Source organism: Cannabis sativa, unplaced genomic scaffold (assembly GCF_029168945.1).
Source record: "Cannabis sativa cultivar Pink pepper isolate KNU-18-1 unplaced genomic scaffold, ASM2916894v1 Contig7, whole genome shotgun sequence".
Lineage (NCBI taxonomy): Eukaryota > Viridiplantae > Streptophyta > Magnoliopsida > Rosales > Cannabaceae > Cannabis > Cannabis sativa.
In genome coordinates, this window is record NW_026870043.1 from 9,700,332 (window position 1) to 9,715,871 (window position 15,540).

At 35.5% G+C, this 15,540-nt stretch overlaps 1 protein-coding gene across 2 annotated transcripts; it reads right to left on the minus strand.

Annotated features, from left to right (window-relative positions):
* Positions 1 to 322: 322 nt before the first annotated feature.
* Positions 323 to 13,452, minus strand: LOC115716317 (flowering locus K homology domain). Of its 2 annotated transcripts, none has more exons than XM_030645079.2 (9): positions 13,009 to 13,452; positions 12,806 to 12,907; positions 12,450 to 12,671; positions 10,907 to 10,965; positions 10,727 to 10,818; positions 10,493 to 10,605; positions 9,839 to 9,901; positions 1,093 to 1,167; positions 323 to 660 (listed from the first exon to the last, which is right to left on the minus strand). In XM_030645079.2, the coding sequence occupies exons 1-9, from the start codon at positions 13,312 to 13,314 to the stop codon at positions 634 to 636; spliced, it is 1,059 nt and encodes a 352-aa protein (XP_030500939.2). In that variant the 5' UTR covers positions 13,315 to 13,452; the 3' UTR covers positions 323 to 633. The 2 variants fall into 2 exon arrangements, with proteins under 2 accessions (XP_030500939.2, XP_030500938.2); XM_030645078.2 differs by having other exon boundaries at positions 323 to 655; positions 13,009 to 13,418.
* Between the last annotated feature and the right edge of the window lie 2,088 nt (positions 13,453 to 15,540).

The window sequence follows — 15,540 nt, forward strand, 5'->3', positions numbered from 1 at the left end:
TTATTTTATTGTTGCCTAAATGATAGCAGGCTAAACAAAATTAATGAATGCTATTTATTTTAAATAAAAAAAAATACATTAAAATAATAAGTGAAAAATAAATGTCGGTCGAACTCGAACCTGCAGCTATTTAATTCTCTAGTAGTAACTTAAACTAAAAGACACATGATTAATTGCCATCTGTAAAAAATTTAACGGAGATTGAAACAAAAATTGAAATATGAATCTAATTGCTGAGAAAAATAACTCAGGGACTAAACTGAGAATCTTTGCACAACTCAGGGGGCATTACGGCTAATTAACCGGCGCAAGATTTCAAAAATTTTAAAATATACTCCAAAAGGTCAGTTTCTATTTGCTCATTAGTTGTTTGATTAAGGATCAAATACCTTCTGTGAATGTACAGACCCAAAAGAAAAAGAAAAAAAAAACAATCAAAGTATCCTCTAAAAGGCAAACAATGTTTCAAGTACAATTATTTGATGTTATAACAACTAATTTCACATATCAGAAATCAAGGTAGAGGCGGAAACCGCATCGGCCAGCAAACTGCAATGCAAGACTTGAAAATACAAGGATAATTATCATGAAGTATACAACTGAATTCATGGTCCAAGTTCTTAGGTCCACCCTTCATTGTCTCAGTATTGTTGCTCTGCTCTTCAAAAGAAAAAACTCCCATTCAGTTTTAAGACGAAATTCAGGCTATTGTATAGCATAAACTCAACTAAAAGCAAGACAGTAAGATACCCAAGATTTTATTATAAGGTCTTCTCAAAACAAGAAAGTAAAGCCACATACAACTATACAAGAGCATTGTTATTAAACACTTTAAAGTACCCAACACTATACCTATGTAAGACGTTGTGAATTGTTAGTGGTTTACTAAGTTATTTATTAAATCAAAATGTGTAAGACCCTCTGATGAATTACACCAATAGCGGGTATGCCACCTCTTTAAAGTACCCCTTAGCATTTCTCAAAACTTAAGAGTACTACTCACATAATGTATTTTCTCATTTTTAGTTATATTATCGATTGGAAGTAAAACACATTAGAAATGAGATGTTAACACTTTCAGAGGGTAATTACTGCTTGTTGAGCGCCAGCTGGTTGGATCAACTGAGAATATATGTATTCGTCAACTCTCTGCTTGGCCAGTGCAACCTGTTAAGCAGTCAAAAATTGTCAGTGAAGAACAATTGAATTTGAATGCTGCTTTTCTCTATAAAACTTAAACAGCACGCGCTATTAGTGAGCAACCAAGAATTCCCACTCTTACAAAATGAATTAACCATCTTACATGTATAAATATATATATATATTTATATTGATAAATAACAGATGTGGGTAAAAATAACTAATTCGTGCATACAAAATTTTCTCCAATTTAGTAGGCCAGTTGCATTGTTCGGAGTTTCTGAAACAGCTAAGGGGCTGTTAGGTACAGAGATTTTCTTACTCGGGAATGGGAAAACTAAGTCTAACCTATGTTTGGTATGTATTTTCAATTTTTTTGGAGGGGGTTTTCATTTTACAGTGGGCTGCCTTAACATCTCTCAAAACATTGTGTTTCATTTGTCTGGAAAATTAAGATTTGCTAGCTTAGCTTGGTGAACTCATCAGTGAGTTAACTGATGAAGTTAACCAAAGATGGCTCAAATGACTTTCTTTCATATAATTTATTTACAGGGAAAGAAGAAGGAAGGAAACGCCGGCATGCTGTCAAGCATCTTCAAGTCGATCTACCTCTTTTCAGGTCAGTATATTATTCTCAAACTCACTGACGCTGTGCCATGTCTTTTGAGCATTTATTTTAGGTTTTTGGGTATCATTTGTGTTGGGTAGAGTTTGTTTTAATTGGATTTTACTATGATATATTTGTTGTTTCGGAGTTTGATATATTGGGCAAATGGGTAAAGGATTTTTGAGGTCCTATGATATTCAGCTTTCGGTTTTGTGGGAATTGTAGTTAATGATCTATGAAAAAGCGTCCATTTATGTCTTAGATTACCTTCTTTGAAACAAACTCAAAGTTTGCATCTAGTTTGCATCTTCCAAGTTTTTTTTTCCACTCTGTTGTTGATGTATGCATATAGTTTGCATCTTCCAAGTTTTTTTACCACTCTGTTATTGATGTATGTATAACACTAGAAAAATCATATTTTGGCACTTTCGATATCTCTAAAAGACAGAGACCATCTTCCAGAGGGTTTTGGTTGCTGGGTAGGGATGTGTCAATATTCTCAAAAGGCAGATAGTTTTATGCTGCTCTTCTTGAGTGACCCTAGAGAGTAGAGAATGGAGATGACCACACACAACACTTGAAATTTCTATTCCCACTTTTGCATTATTAATTGCAAACAACTTTTCTTTGCAAAAGTGAAAAAGCTGAGGCATAGTGAATAAAGATCACCTAGGCACCTACTGCATTGAATTGAAAACAATTGAGTGCAACAAACAATGTCTAGCTAAGGCTATTATGGGGTTTGAACTTTTGGTTCATCTTTTCAGATGGCAAAAAAAGTTAAGAAACTTTTGCACGTGACTGGTATGGTAAGGAGATAGTTCATTGACTGTCTAGAAGTGATTTTGATCTATTGGCAGCATTGAACTGATGAATCATGACACAGTGCTTCTCCTAGTTGTATTTTTAGATTAAGGAGCTGGAGTAGGATACAGTTAGTGTTAGACGAGAACAATAAACAAAATTTTATAAAATGAAATTTAGGGATGCATATTGATTACTTCAGCATCAAATGAAATAGGCTGCCTCAGAACACTAAGCTGAAAACAGAACTTATACATTTATTGACTCCTTCCATGCAAAGATCATGATTTATCATATCTATCATAGTAGTGTATGATGCCCACATATCTTATTAGATTTTAAAGCAATCATAATGGGAATATTTTACATAGAATACTTAGAAAAAGTAGATTATAACATTTTTAATGTAACACTGTTTTCTTTTACAAATATACTTTCATTTGTTTTGTTTTTTCTTTTTTACTGTATTACATATTAACAACTACTTTTATGTATTACAATTTCTTTTTTTCTTTTACTTCTTTTATCACTCACCCACATAAATCTTTCTCTAACTTAGTCATATCACTAAACATTTTTTTTTCTTATATTGTATTTTTTCTCTCTGTCTCAATAGACTACTTACCACTCACAACTGCTATTATGTTATATTAAATTTGCATTATTCTAATTTTCTTTTCCTCCATATATAGGTAACTAGCTATAATTTAAACTAGTACAACTTTTTTTTTATTATTATTCTTTTTCTTAACATTTTAAATACTCTATCACACACTAAGTAGCTTTTTATATTTGACTTTGAGTTCAATAATAAGTTTATGTGTATGTTATGTGTCTGTTCTGTTATTTTTTTGAGTTCAATATGCATTAAGATGCGATTGTAACCACCATTTATCATTATTTCTTTTTGTGGTTTTTCTTTTTTACATATTTTTTACTTTACATAGTTGGTAATGCATATAAGTGTGTTACTATTTCAAAACTTGATGCAGATATGACTCGTCTTCTATTGGTTGTAAAGAAAAAAAGATTTGTAGCAATTTTACTTCAATATATGGAAATGTTAAATAAGATGACATTTCTTTTCATACTTCAAGTAATTATTATTTGTTATAAGAAACGTATAAGTAGAAATATGTTTCTTGAAAGTTCTTTCCGTAGGTACCAATTACGTCAACTAAATCTTTTTAGAATAATACATGCTAGTGACTTAGCTTGTATAAAAAATACTCGTATGGATAAGAAAATATTTGGTATTTTGTGTCACCAACTTAGAACTATCGGGGGTTTGAAGGGAACAAAGAATATGGATGTTGAAGAAATGGTTGCTATATTTTTACATATTATATCTCATGACATTAAGAATAGAATTGTGAGACAACAATTTGCACGTTCGGGTGAAACAATGAGTAGACAATTTAATGTTGTTTTGAATGCTTTGTTGCGTCTTCACGAGCTATTATTAAAAAAGGCTAAACCAATACTTGATGGTCCAATTGATGAGAGGTAGAAATGGTTCAAGAATTGTTTGGGAGCACTAGATGGCACACATATTAAAGTCAATGTGCCTGCCATAGATAAGCCTAGGTATCAGACTAGAAAGGGTGAAATTGCTACTAATGTATTAGGTGTAGTCTCTCAAGATATGCAATTTATTTATGTCTTACCCGGATGGGAAGGATCAGCCGCAGACTTTAGAGTGTTGCAAGATGCTATATCCAAGCCAAATGGGTTGAAAGTTCCACAAGGTATACTTTTTGTTCCATGTGTAATATCAAACATATACAAGTTAATTTCATAATAGGTTTACAATTTCGCCAATCAATTTATAGGATATTACTACTTATGTGATGCTAGATACCCTAATGGTGAAGGCTTCTTAATACCGTATAGAGGACAGCGATATCATTTAAACGATTGGGATGTACCACCTAATACTCCTGCTGAATTTTTCAATATGAAATATTCTTCTGCTCGGAACGAGCATTTGGATAATTAAAGGGACAATGGGCAATCCTTAGAGATCGGTCATACTATCCTGTCAAAATTCAGTGTCGAATTATTTTGCTTGGTACCTTCTTCACAACCTAATTATAAGAGAAATGCATGTAGATCCTCTAGAACAAGTCGTAGAGGAAAGTGAGGATGATTCTTCTGACGAAGATGAAAGTTTAGGCAATGATCATTATACACATATTGAAATATCTAACGCTTGGACTTCTTGGAGGAACAACATAGCTAGAGAGATGTTTGACCTATGACGAGAAAGGAGGCATACTTAGATTGTGTTTCTTTGCATTATTTGTGTTTGATTTGCTTGAATTAGTATAGATTTTTATATTGTTGGATATTTCATTTCTTTGCATTATTTGTGCTTGACTTTGTATGAATTTTTATATTATTGGATATCAGTTTTAGACTTATGTGTTGGATATCAAATTTATATAACAATATTTTTAATTTAATTACATATGTTAATATAAATATTGCTACACATTGTTACAAGTAGATATGAGATGCTTTGGAGCAAGAATTCAATTACAAAAGATAGGAGCCCTTAGGCCCCTTTGGTGCAAATAGAGATTTATTCAAACATTGCATACTCCTCAATTCCTCTTCATATTCTATATATACCATTGTATTCCCTCCAAAACACTACCCTCAATACAAAGACTCAATTACCTTTTTATTTAATATATGCTAGCCCACCACCATACAAATCCCAAGGCCTAACATTACCGGCCCCCCGAAATTCACCTTGTCCTCAAGGTGATCGATAGTCAAGTCTAGAGCCCTATGTTGTATGCGACCTCTGTCAAAGAACCAAGTTAGTAATGTGGTATTCTGACATGTCCTTGATGCACCCTTGGCTGGCTGGAGTAGTGTTCGGCGCCCTTTATCAAAAACCCAATGCTTGAATGGCACTAGCAAAGCACCAAGGTTAAACTTCTCATTTACCAAAGGTATTTTATTATTGCCTCCATTAAAATGACAACCTTCACCATTTATAAGCAAAAGAGTCACTTTCAAGTATTCTTTCCCATCTCTTGTCTCATGATTGTAAATGTAACATTTTGGGTAGGACATCCATAGTTGCACCCCTTTAAAAATAAAATGGCTCATTTCTTTGTTTAGTTGGGCCATGACCACAACTTGGTCAAAGCAATATAACCTTTGGAATGTCTGGGCCCAAGATGGAGTAAAGAAAGGAGTTTGGTTCCCACAATGACCCTCACTTACTAAACTAGACATAGGAATAAAGTGGGTGGGTTCCAATTTAATTAATTCAAAGTGACCCATTGGGTTAAGTTTACTCTTGGGGGCCAACGCTGAAACAAGGCTTAAGGAATTGGGCTTGGGCCATATTTGGTAGGGTTTGAGTACCTGAAGAGAAGAATACCAACCAACAATTCCCTTTTCCTTTTCCCAGTTCAGCGACTTTACTGAGTGAACCCCGTACGCGACTGAATTGATGGATGATGGTGGTAATTTTTCCTTCACGACGATTTGCTCCTGCGCCGACGACAACACTCTCTCCGGCATCACCTCCAGCTGCCCCGAAGACTCCACCAACAGCCACGTCTCCCCCTTCTTCGTCTCCGGCGACAACCTCCGCTGTTGGTTCAGCTCCGTCACCGCCTGCAATGGGATCGACCTCGGCACTGGCGATGAAACCCACCCCAACGACACCACCAGCGGGACTTCCTCCTCCGACGCTATTGCTAACAGCGTCTTCGTCTTCTCTTCCTCGTCCGGCACCACCTCCCACACAGCCTTCTTCTCCGGCGATGGCACCAGGGACGCTATCTCCTTCGACACAACCACCATCTTCTCTGATGTCGTTCGTTGCTGATGTGCGAGCGAACTCCATGGAACAACTTCCCGATCTGGTGTCTTTCCCAACAAATCCTTCTGCTCATAAGACTCCACCAGCAGCCCCGTCTCCCTCTTCTTCGTCTCCGGTGACGACTTCAACTGCTGGTTTTTCTCCGTCTCTTCAGGAGATGGTGGTGCTGCAGTGATAGTTTCCCTAAAACTATCGAGTCTAGCGAACGCTCGTTTGTGTTCTCTTATTGCCCTGTCCATTTCTTCATCGTTTCTAACATCCTTCTCTTCATTAATCTTGGCCTCAATATCCTTTGGGAGATCTGATTTCACAAGATCTGTGTCATCTTCAACCTTAAACCTTCGATGATACTCTGAACCTTCGTGCGTGGATTGGGAACGGAATCTGCGAATCAGTAGGGATTTCAGTTCATTCCACGTTTGAAAAGGATACCTCCAATTTTCCCAACAGAACCATCTCAAAGCTGCTCCTTCGAGACAATGAATTGCAGTGTCTAATTTTTCCGCTGGTGTCAAATGTTGTAAGCTAAAGTGCAATTCAGCCCTGTAAGCCCATTCCTCGGGGTCATCTCCTGCGTCGAACAGCGGCAATTCAATTTTCGAGGCTTGAAACTCAGATCGATGCTCCGCAGCATCCCTGATTCTGTTTCTAGCAGTTTCCAATCTATCTAGTGCCGCCTCCACCGACTTCAGCTTAGATAATGTTGAATCCGATCCAACCACTCTTGATTCCATTGTGATAGTCACCGGCACTCACCAAGAACTTCCGCTCTGATACCAATTGATAAGACCCGAGAACTCCAACTTAAGAATTCAATAGAACAGTAGCAAAAGTAAGAGTGAAACAGTAGAAAAACAATAAGAAAAGTGTATTAGATGTACGAGAAACCCAATTACAAAAGATAGGCGGTCTTAGGCCCCTTTGGTGCAAATAGAGATTTACTCAAACATTGCATACCCCTCAATTCCCCTTAATATTCTATATATACCATTGTATTCCCTCCAAAACACTACCCTCAATACAAAGACTCAATTACCCTTTTATTTAATATATGCTAGCCCACCATACTAATCCCAAGGCCTAACACATCGATTCCAGGAAAAAAACACCAATGGACTTCAATTGAGGATTCAAAACTGGTTGGGTGTTTGTTGGAGTTGGTAAATTGTGGAAGATGGAAAACAGACAATGGGACTTTCAAACCTGGCTATCTACAACAATTGGAAAGATGGATGAATGAAAAAGTATCTCATTGCGGATTGAAAGGACAACCCCACATTGAGTCTTGTATCAAGATACTAAAGAAACAATTCAATGCAATTTCAAACATGTTGAGACAAGCAAATGATTTCGGTTGGAATGAGGGTCTAAAGTGTGTGGTTGCTGAAAAGAGTGTCTTTCATGATTGGGTAAAAGCTACTTTGTTCAATTTAATTTACAATTTGATCATATCTTAATTCTTTTTATATGTCTTTTATTCATTGCAAAGTCATCTAAATGCAAGAAGCTTAAGGAATAAAGCATTTTCTCATTATGATGACTTTGTTACTATATTTTCATTATGATGACTTTGATACTATATTTGAGAAGGATCGTGCAAATGGTCAAGGTGCTATGGGATTTTCTGAAACAGTGGATGAGATTGATAGAGAAGCAGAAAATGATCAACAATCTGAGTTCGATCCATTTGCCCCAATGGATGATCTTGTTAGAAATGCAACCGATAGTCACACAAGTACGGGGACAACTTCAGCACAATCAAGAAAAAGAAGTAGAAAGAGGTCTAGGAATGAAGATTCATTAGTTGAGGTATTGACTAACACAGTGAACAAATTTGGTGAAATACAAGTTGCTGCTGGTGATAGTATTAGAAGAATTACTAATTGTTTCCAGTTCGAGACAGAACGTGCAAGTAGAAGATTGAAAGTGTTCAATGAACTGAAAAAAAATCGATGGATTGTCATTTGAACAACGAATTGAAGCTGGAAAACTTCTTGTCCAAAATCAAGCTTACACGGATCTGTTGTTCACTTTGGATAATGAATACAAGTTGGCATTCGTTCTTGGTTTGTTTAAGTGAGGTGGGATTTAATAGTTGATGGAATTTCGAAAAATACTATTGAGATGACTTTATAAAATGTAAGTGTTTTACTTTTAGAAAAACTTTTGGCTGGTTAATATCATCTTTTGGATGAAACTTTTGGCTGGTTAATATCATCTTTTGGATGAAACTTTTGGCAATATAATAATATGTCATATTTTGGATTATAAACTAGATAATATGCAAACTTTTGGAATTTAAAATTTTAATCAATATTTGTTTTTTGAGCGATTTTAACTAGCATTTTTAAGATATACTATTATGTGTTAAAGAGTTTTTATTGTTGTTTAAATTATTGATTTTTGAAAAAATTATTAACAAATTAATTTTGCAATTAATTGTTGTGACAAGTATATATATATATATAAGAATGGCAATTTGGGCTATTTTCGCGGGCCGATTCTTTGGCCCGTGACAATTGGGCTTTATTTAGATCATTGACCCGATCTGGCCCGGCCCGATAACAGTTGTATCAGTCATTGTTAGACAATTATTTTTTTTCTTGGTACTGGAGAGAGATATAGCTTTTAATATTTTCTAAAAAAATATATGAACAACATCAAAAGACAATATCGATTTAACAGAAATATCTCTAAAGATGTATTATGAAAAATGATATTTATAGAGATATCTAAAGTTAAAAATTCTACCATTCAAAAAAAAAAGGGGCCGAGTCAAGCTCAACCCATCTATCTCGGGTCAGGTCAGGCCTGACCCGCCAGGCTGAAAGAAGTGGTCGGGCCGGGCCGGATCGTGCCAAAGAGATATCGTGCTGGGCCGGGTCAATGTCGGGTCGAGCCCGACCCGACCCAATTAACATTCCTATATATATGTATATTTTACTCTCTATAATTATCTATTATTGTTAATTTTTTTTATAAAATTATATGAAAAATAATAAATAAAAATTATTTTGAACACTTAGAAAAAAAAAAAGTATTGAATTATTAGTATTTTAGAAAAAAAAAATAATCATTATTGTAAAAAAAAAAATAAAGTTGTCACATTTCATTCCTATCTCAACTCTTCATATTCCCAATCATCATCATAATATAACTGCACACAACCAAACACAGTAATGTTACTTTCCTAAGTTTATGATTTTCTTCATCACTCTCCAAGCAATGTTAAACCCAAATTATAAAATGAAACCTGCGTACTAAATGGCCCCTAAAGGTTTGAATCTAGGAACAGTTTGTAAACTTAGCAACGTAGTACTTCCTCCTTTGTTATTGGGTACTTTCTCTTGATTAGAGATATATTCAGCATGTAAATTTCATAGAGATTTGTATGGGATGGAAAGATTCATAAAAGCTTCAAAAGAAATAGTTACACAAACCTGTTGGATGCTCCCACCAAACTGAATTTGTCTCTGATTTTGTTCACCTTTCCCACCATAAACCTGCACAGAGACCAGCCCATTGAACCTTAATGTCTAAGGCTAGGCCCTGTTTGGAACTTGAATTTTTTGATGGTAATGAAAAAAAATCCAAGGTACTTCACTATTTCATTTTTAGATTCAAAAAAAAAAATGAGAGAATGTTTTCATAAAAAAACCTGAGGATTCAATTTAATGTAAATTTCCAATCAAACACTAAAATATATTAGAAACAAGAAAAATTGGAAAACAAAACATTTTTCCCTTTCCTTTTTCCCACAAAAATTTTCCTTATCAAAATTCAAGTACTAAACAAGGCCTAAATATGCAACTTCTTGCATGCTAAGAACATATGTAACAATTAAACATACAAGATTGGCAAACTTTTAAACACCTGGATCATGCAACCAATTAAAACAATAATACACTGGTAGAATTGCCCTATTATATGCATATACATACATATATATATTTATATACATATAATTATGTATATATATAAACATACTTAACCTAAAAATCACTTAAGGCGGCACCAGTTATAAACTTGTTCTTTAAAAGCATTAAACATGTACCTAAAAATTGATTTCACCCGAAACCTACAAATCTGCTTACCTTGATAGTTGCTCCAGATTCATTCCTAATCCTTGATATGTTAGAGCCGCACCTTCCAATCAAACCACCAACCAGGGTTTCTGATATTACCATCTCGAAAGTTACATAATCAGCTGCAAGATTGGTTGGCCTAAAGATGATGTGGTTATAAGAAAAAAAGATTATCAAAACTTGATATTGCCGCGAACGTGGCATTTGGAGTCTTTTCATTGAGAAAAAAACAAAATAAATAACCTGATGATGGGTCCATGTAAGGTGGATGCGGTCGGACTGTAGTATAGTTATAAGCTGGACTGATAGATATGACTTGTCTAGGAGGATTTTCCCTAACACACAAGGAAATAAGTCCTGGTAAGAGATACTGGAAAACTACATGCGTAACAGCTTGTATACCATACAAAACTAAATAAATACCTTAGTTGACAGCCTATCTCCTCTAAAGCCTTCAAAACTGCAGAAACATCACCTGATATCTGAATTTTAAGAGAAGACATAGTATCAATTCATTGTATAGATAAAAGGATATTGGCGGAAAAACTACCCGAACTTTATATTTTTCAACACTTAACCACATAAAGTCATTTTTTATGGCAAACTCTACTAAACTCACATTCCGTTTTGCTCTTTACACTTCCGTCCAAAAGCACTTCTACTGATCATGTGTATAGTTGTGTACACGTGTCAAATTATGATGGGTCCACACAATTTAATTATTTTGAATATTATAAAATTAATTAAATTTTTTAAAAATAATTTAAAAATTAAAAAAAAAATCTTTCCTTTTTCTTTTTCTTCTCTTCTGGAACCCTCAACAACTCCTCTTTCTCTTCTTCTTCCATACTTATTCTTCTTCTTCTACCATTACCACCACCAAAAGTCCGCCTGTGCTCCACCCCAAAAAATCTCAAACGTCTACTAGTTGAAGATTGCTCTGCCAAAAGCCCAAACACTCCACCCAAAAAAGCCTCTATTGCTAAGAAAACAAAACTCAAATCAACACCGTTACCTCCGTCCACAACATCGGTGTCGTCACTCCGTCAGGCTCTCTTCCTCACCTTTGTTTCTGTCACCTTTGTCTTGGTCTCTCTCTCACTCCATCTCAATCTCTCTCAAACTCTCTTTCATTGGATTTTATTTGTTTTGTATTTTATAGGTGTTTAAATGGATTTGAAAATTGTCATAGTGGTAGTGGTTATTGCAACAGCTACGGTGGTGGTAGTGTGATTGTGGTGGGAGTGGTCTCGGTGGTGTGGTTGTGGTGGTGGTGTTAATGGTAGTGATTATGGTGTGATGATAGCGGTGACAGTCATAATAGTTGTGATTGTTAATGGAGGTGGTGTGATGGTGGTGGTGTTAATGGAGGTAGAATGATGGTGGTGGCATTAGGTAGTGTGATGGTGGTGGTGTGGTGAGGAAGACTTAGGGTAAGTAATTAGGGTATTTCAGATGAAGAAGATAAGAAAAGAAAAAGAAAGAAGAAAAAAAATTCTAATTTTTTTTTATTTTTCTATATTATTTTTTTGAGATTTTAAAATAATTTTTATTATATTTAAAATTAAAATTATGTAGACCATAAAAACTCACTTATCGAGGCTTTTGGAGGAAAGTGTAAAGAGCAAAACGGAATTAAATTTAGGAGGTTTTACCTTCAAAAAACTAATTTATGTGTTTAAATGTTAAAAAATATAAAATTTAGGTAGTTTTGCCGTCAATATCCCTAAATAAAAATACCATCTACATGTTAAATTAACATTATTGCAAATTAGTTATCAGTTCTCACTATTCCCAATTTCATATTACAAAATCCATCACCATCTCACTTTATCCAAATTTCTCCAAACGACACTTAATAATTCATCATCACATCAGGCCGAGGGTAAAGTTCTCACTCTAGATTTATAAGACCACATATAAAACCAGTACATAATGAATACATAAAATAAAGTAGACTACTCACTTGTACAACTCGATCAGATTCATGAGCAGAAGCACACAAAGGCAACTGATTCTGAGCCAGAACGGTAATAGAAGCACCAGATGAGTTCCTTAATTTCTCGATATTCTGACCAGACATCCCAATTAAAGAACCTGCTTGCGACCCAGCAATCAAAAGCCTGATTGTATTCGCAGCCACATGTCCAGCCCCAACTTTGGATGCCTCTGCAGTGCTATCATCCTCCTGTTATACGCACATATGTTAACATAACTAATATGTAGCTGGCTGGTGTAAGAAAATTTAATTCTTATTCTCTTTCCTGAAGGCTTATCCATTATAATATTGCCATTAGCAAGATTTGAATTGTACAAATTCACCTTCAGAATCAAACTCGCAATTTGCTGTAGAGCATTCTCAGCATCTGAAACCGAGTTGTCACTATCCTTTGAATTTACAATAACCACTCTTTCTTCATGTCGCTGCAAAATATAAAGCAATTGCTACACTAAAATAACTTCTCTTTTACACTCATTTTATCAAAGATTGCATTGAAACCCTAGTTAATGATGCTAAAACATACCGCTACAGCGTCGGCGATTTTGATAGTGGCTTTGCTCTCCTCCCGAATCTTCTGTATTCTGCAACCCTCTTTACCAATGACCTTGCCAATCTGCCTCGACGGAACAACGATTCTGAACAGCACGTCCTGGCCCTTGACCCGCCGCTTGGATGCCGTCTCATCTCCATCGCCCACCGGTGACATCACACCCGGAGAATATTCCTCCCGGCGGCGCTTTCCGGCAGCTGAATGACCGGTCTCGGATCCATAAACAGGCGCAACGAGGGTACCCAAGGGGTTTAACGGAAGTTCACCTGGTTCAGCCATTTGTTAGTTTTCGCGGTGTTTGTGGTCATTAAAAGGTCTCAAGCCAGCAAAGCAAAAACCCAAAACGATTGGTGCTATTTTTTTTCGTGTTCGTGTATAAATTTATGTTTTACACTTTGGAGTAATTTTTTATTAAAAAAAAAAATGAGACTATTGGATCATATTTGCCGATCATTAAAAACTAGTAAACAAGTGATTAAAAAATTTAAAATTATTATTTAAAAGAAAAAATTACATAAATTATGAGAATTTTTTATGTGTTTACATTTTTATGGCATAATTAAATAATTTAATAGAATATGGGTTTTTTTGTTTTATTTACTTATGGGCTTTTTGTATGTCATAATTTTGTAAATAAAACTAGGAATACCATATTTTAACTTTTTATCCTAATGTTAGTCTCTCATTTAGCCATCACCTCCATAGTCGCGTATATCCCCAAACACGAGCTCATAAGTAGAGTCGACATTGCCTCCGAGAAGTAAGCGGTCACGCGTTGCGCTGACGTCCCAAACAGTGTCGACTGCTTCGAAATCTTGAGAAGAATCTTGCTCGCATAATCAAAGTTGTCTGTCGATACTGCCTCTGCACATTGGAGCAAAAGGGTTAACAGGTGTAAGCCCTCTTCGTCCCGCTTCTATTTTTGAAGCTCTTCCTTCTTCTCTCGGAGTAGCACCGCCGACGATGGTACCGATACCGATTCCTCCATGGGAGAGGGATTCTCCGACTGTTGTTGTTGGATTACATTAGCGGTATTGGTTGCAATTGACGGGGACATCGGAAGGTTCCAATGCTACGAGGGAGCGGAGGTGGTACTCGAGGAGTGCGGTGAGGTTCAGCTTGCAAGGGTGAATGATTTCCCTTACGTTGTGGATGAGTTGAGGGATTTAGACACTGGTAGAGCTGTGGATGAGGTCTTATATGATACCATCGATCCATGTCGTAGCCAAGGTACTGCTCTTGTGATTATTGTTGTTGTTATCATGTGTGGTGTTTGAGGGGCTAATGACCCTACAGCCAATAGAAAATCACGATCCATGCTACTTACCATTTTTCCATTTTAACGATTGATCATAACACTATTTTGATCTGATGATGAGATTACAGAAGTAGGAGATGGAACAAACACAAGACCAACAACTACTATACAAATCATCATCATCATCACACAAATATATTTAGTCACTCACGTTTGTTCATTTTTTTTATTTTATTTGCTCCTTCAATATATAAAAGGCAAAATCAGTTTTATCTAATGTTGTCTATTTTCTCAAATTTTATTGAATGAAAATACTTTTGGGTTAATTTAGGGATCTCTACATTAGCTTTAAGGAAAAAGACAGTATTTCTTTCTTGGAGAAGTACTTGTTATTTCTGATGAAGGATGGTGCCATTGATGACTATGTGATCACTCTTAGGTTTGTTGGTTCTAAAAGTTTGTTCAGTGGTTCTAGCCAAACATTTAATAATATAAATATATATTACTTTAAATATACACATATATCATATATATACTGCTTTAAATAAAAAATAAGACACAAATGTACGTAGTTCAGCAAATTGTATTTGCTTACGTCTACGGTAGCAAACAGTCAATTGTGCATCTTTATTAATATGAAATATTACAAGGATCAAGAGCAAATGATGTCTATATTCTTACAAAAAATGATCAATCTTGGGCATATATGGCAACCTAGATTAACGTATTTCGTAGATAAGGGAGGTGTATCAGACCATATAATTGCGTTTGTAAGAAGAAAGAAATGACTGTGAATATAAGAACTTATGATTCGTAGAAGAACCTTGGTGAGTTGATGTGTTGGAAGGTAGTGTGAACAGTTTGGTTTTCATAAAGCTTATGAAATAAGCAGCTTAGTTTTTATAGGAGCTTGTTAAATAGGCAGCCTGATTTCTATAGGAGCTTGCTAAATAAGCAGCCTGATTTTTATAGGAGCTTGCTAAATAGGCAGCCTGGTTTTTATAAGAGCTTGCTAAATAGACAGCCTGGTTTTTATAGGAGCTTGCTAAATAGGCAGCCTGGTTTTTATAGGAGCTTGCTAAATAGGCAGCCTAGTTTTTATAGGAGCTTGCTAAATAGGCAGCCTGGTTTCTATAGGAGCTTGCTAAATAAGCAGCCTGATTTTTATAGGAGCTTGCTAAATAGGCAGCCTGGTTTTTATAGGAGCTTGCTAAATAGGTAGCCTGGTTTTTATAAGAGGTGTGATT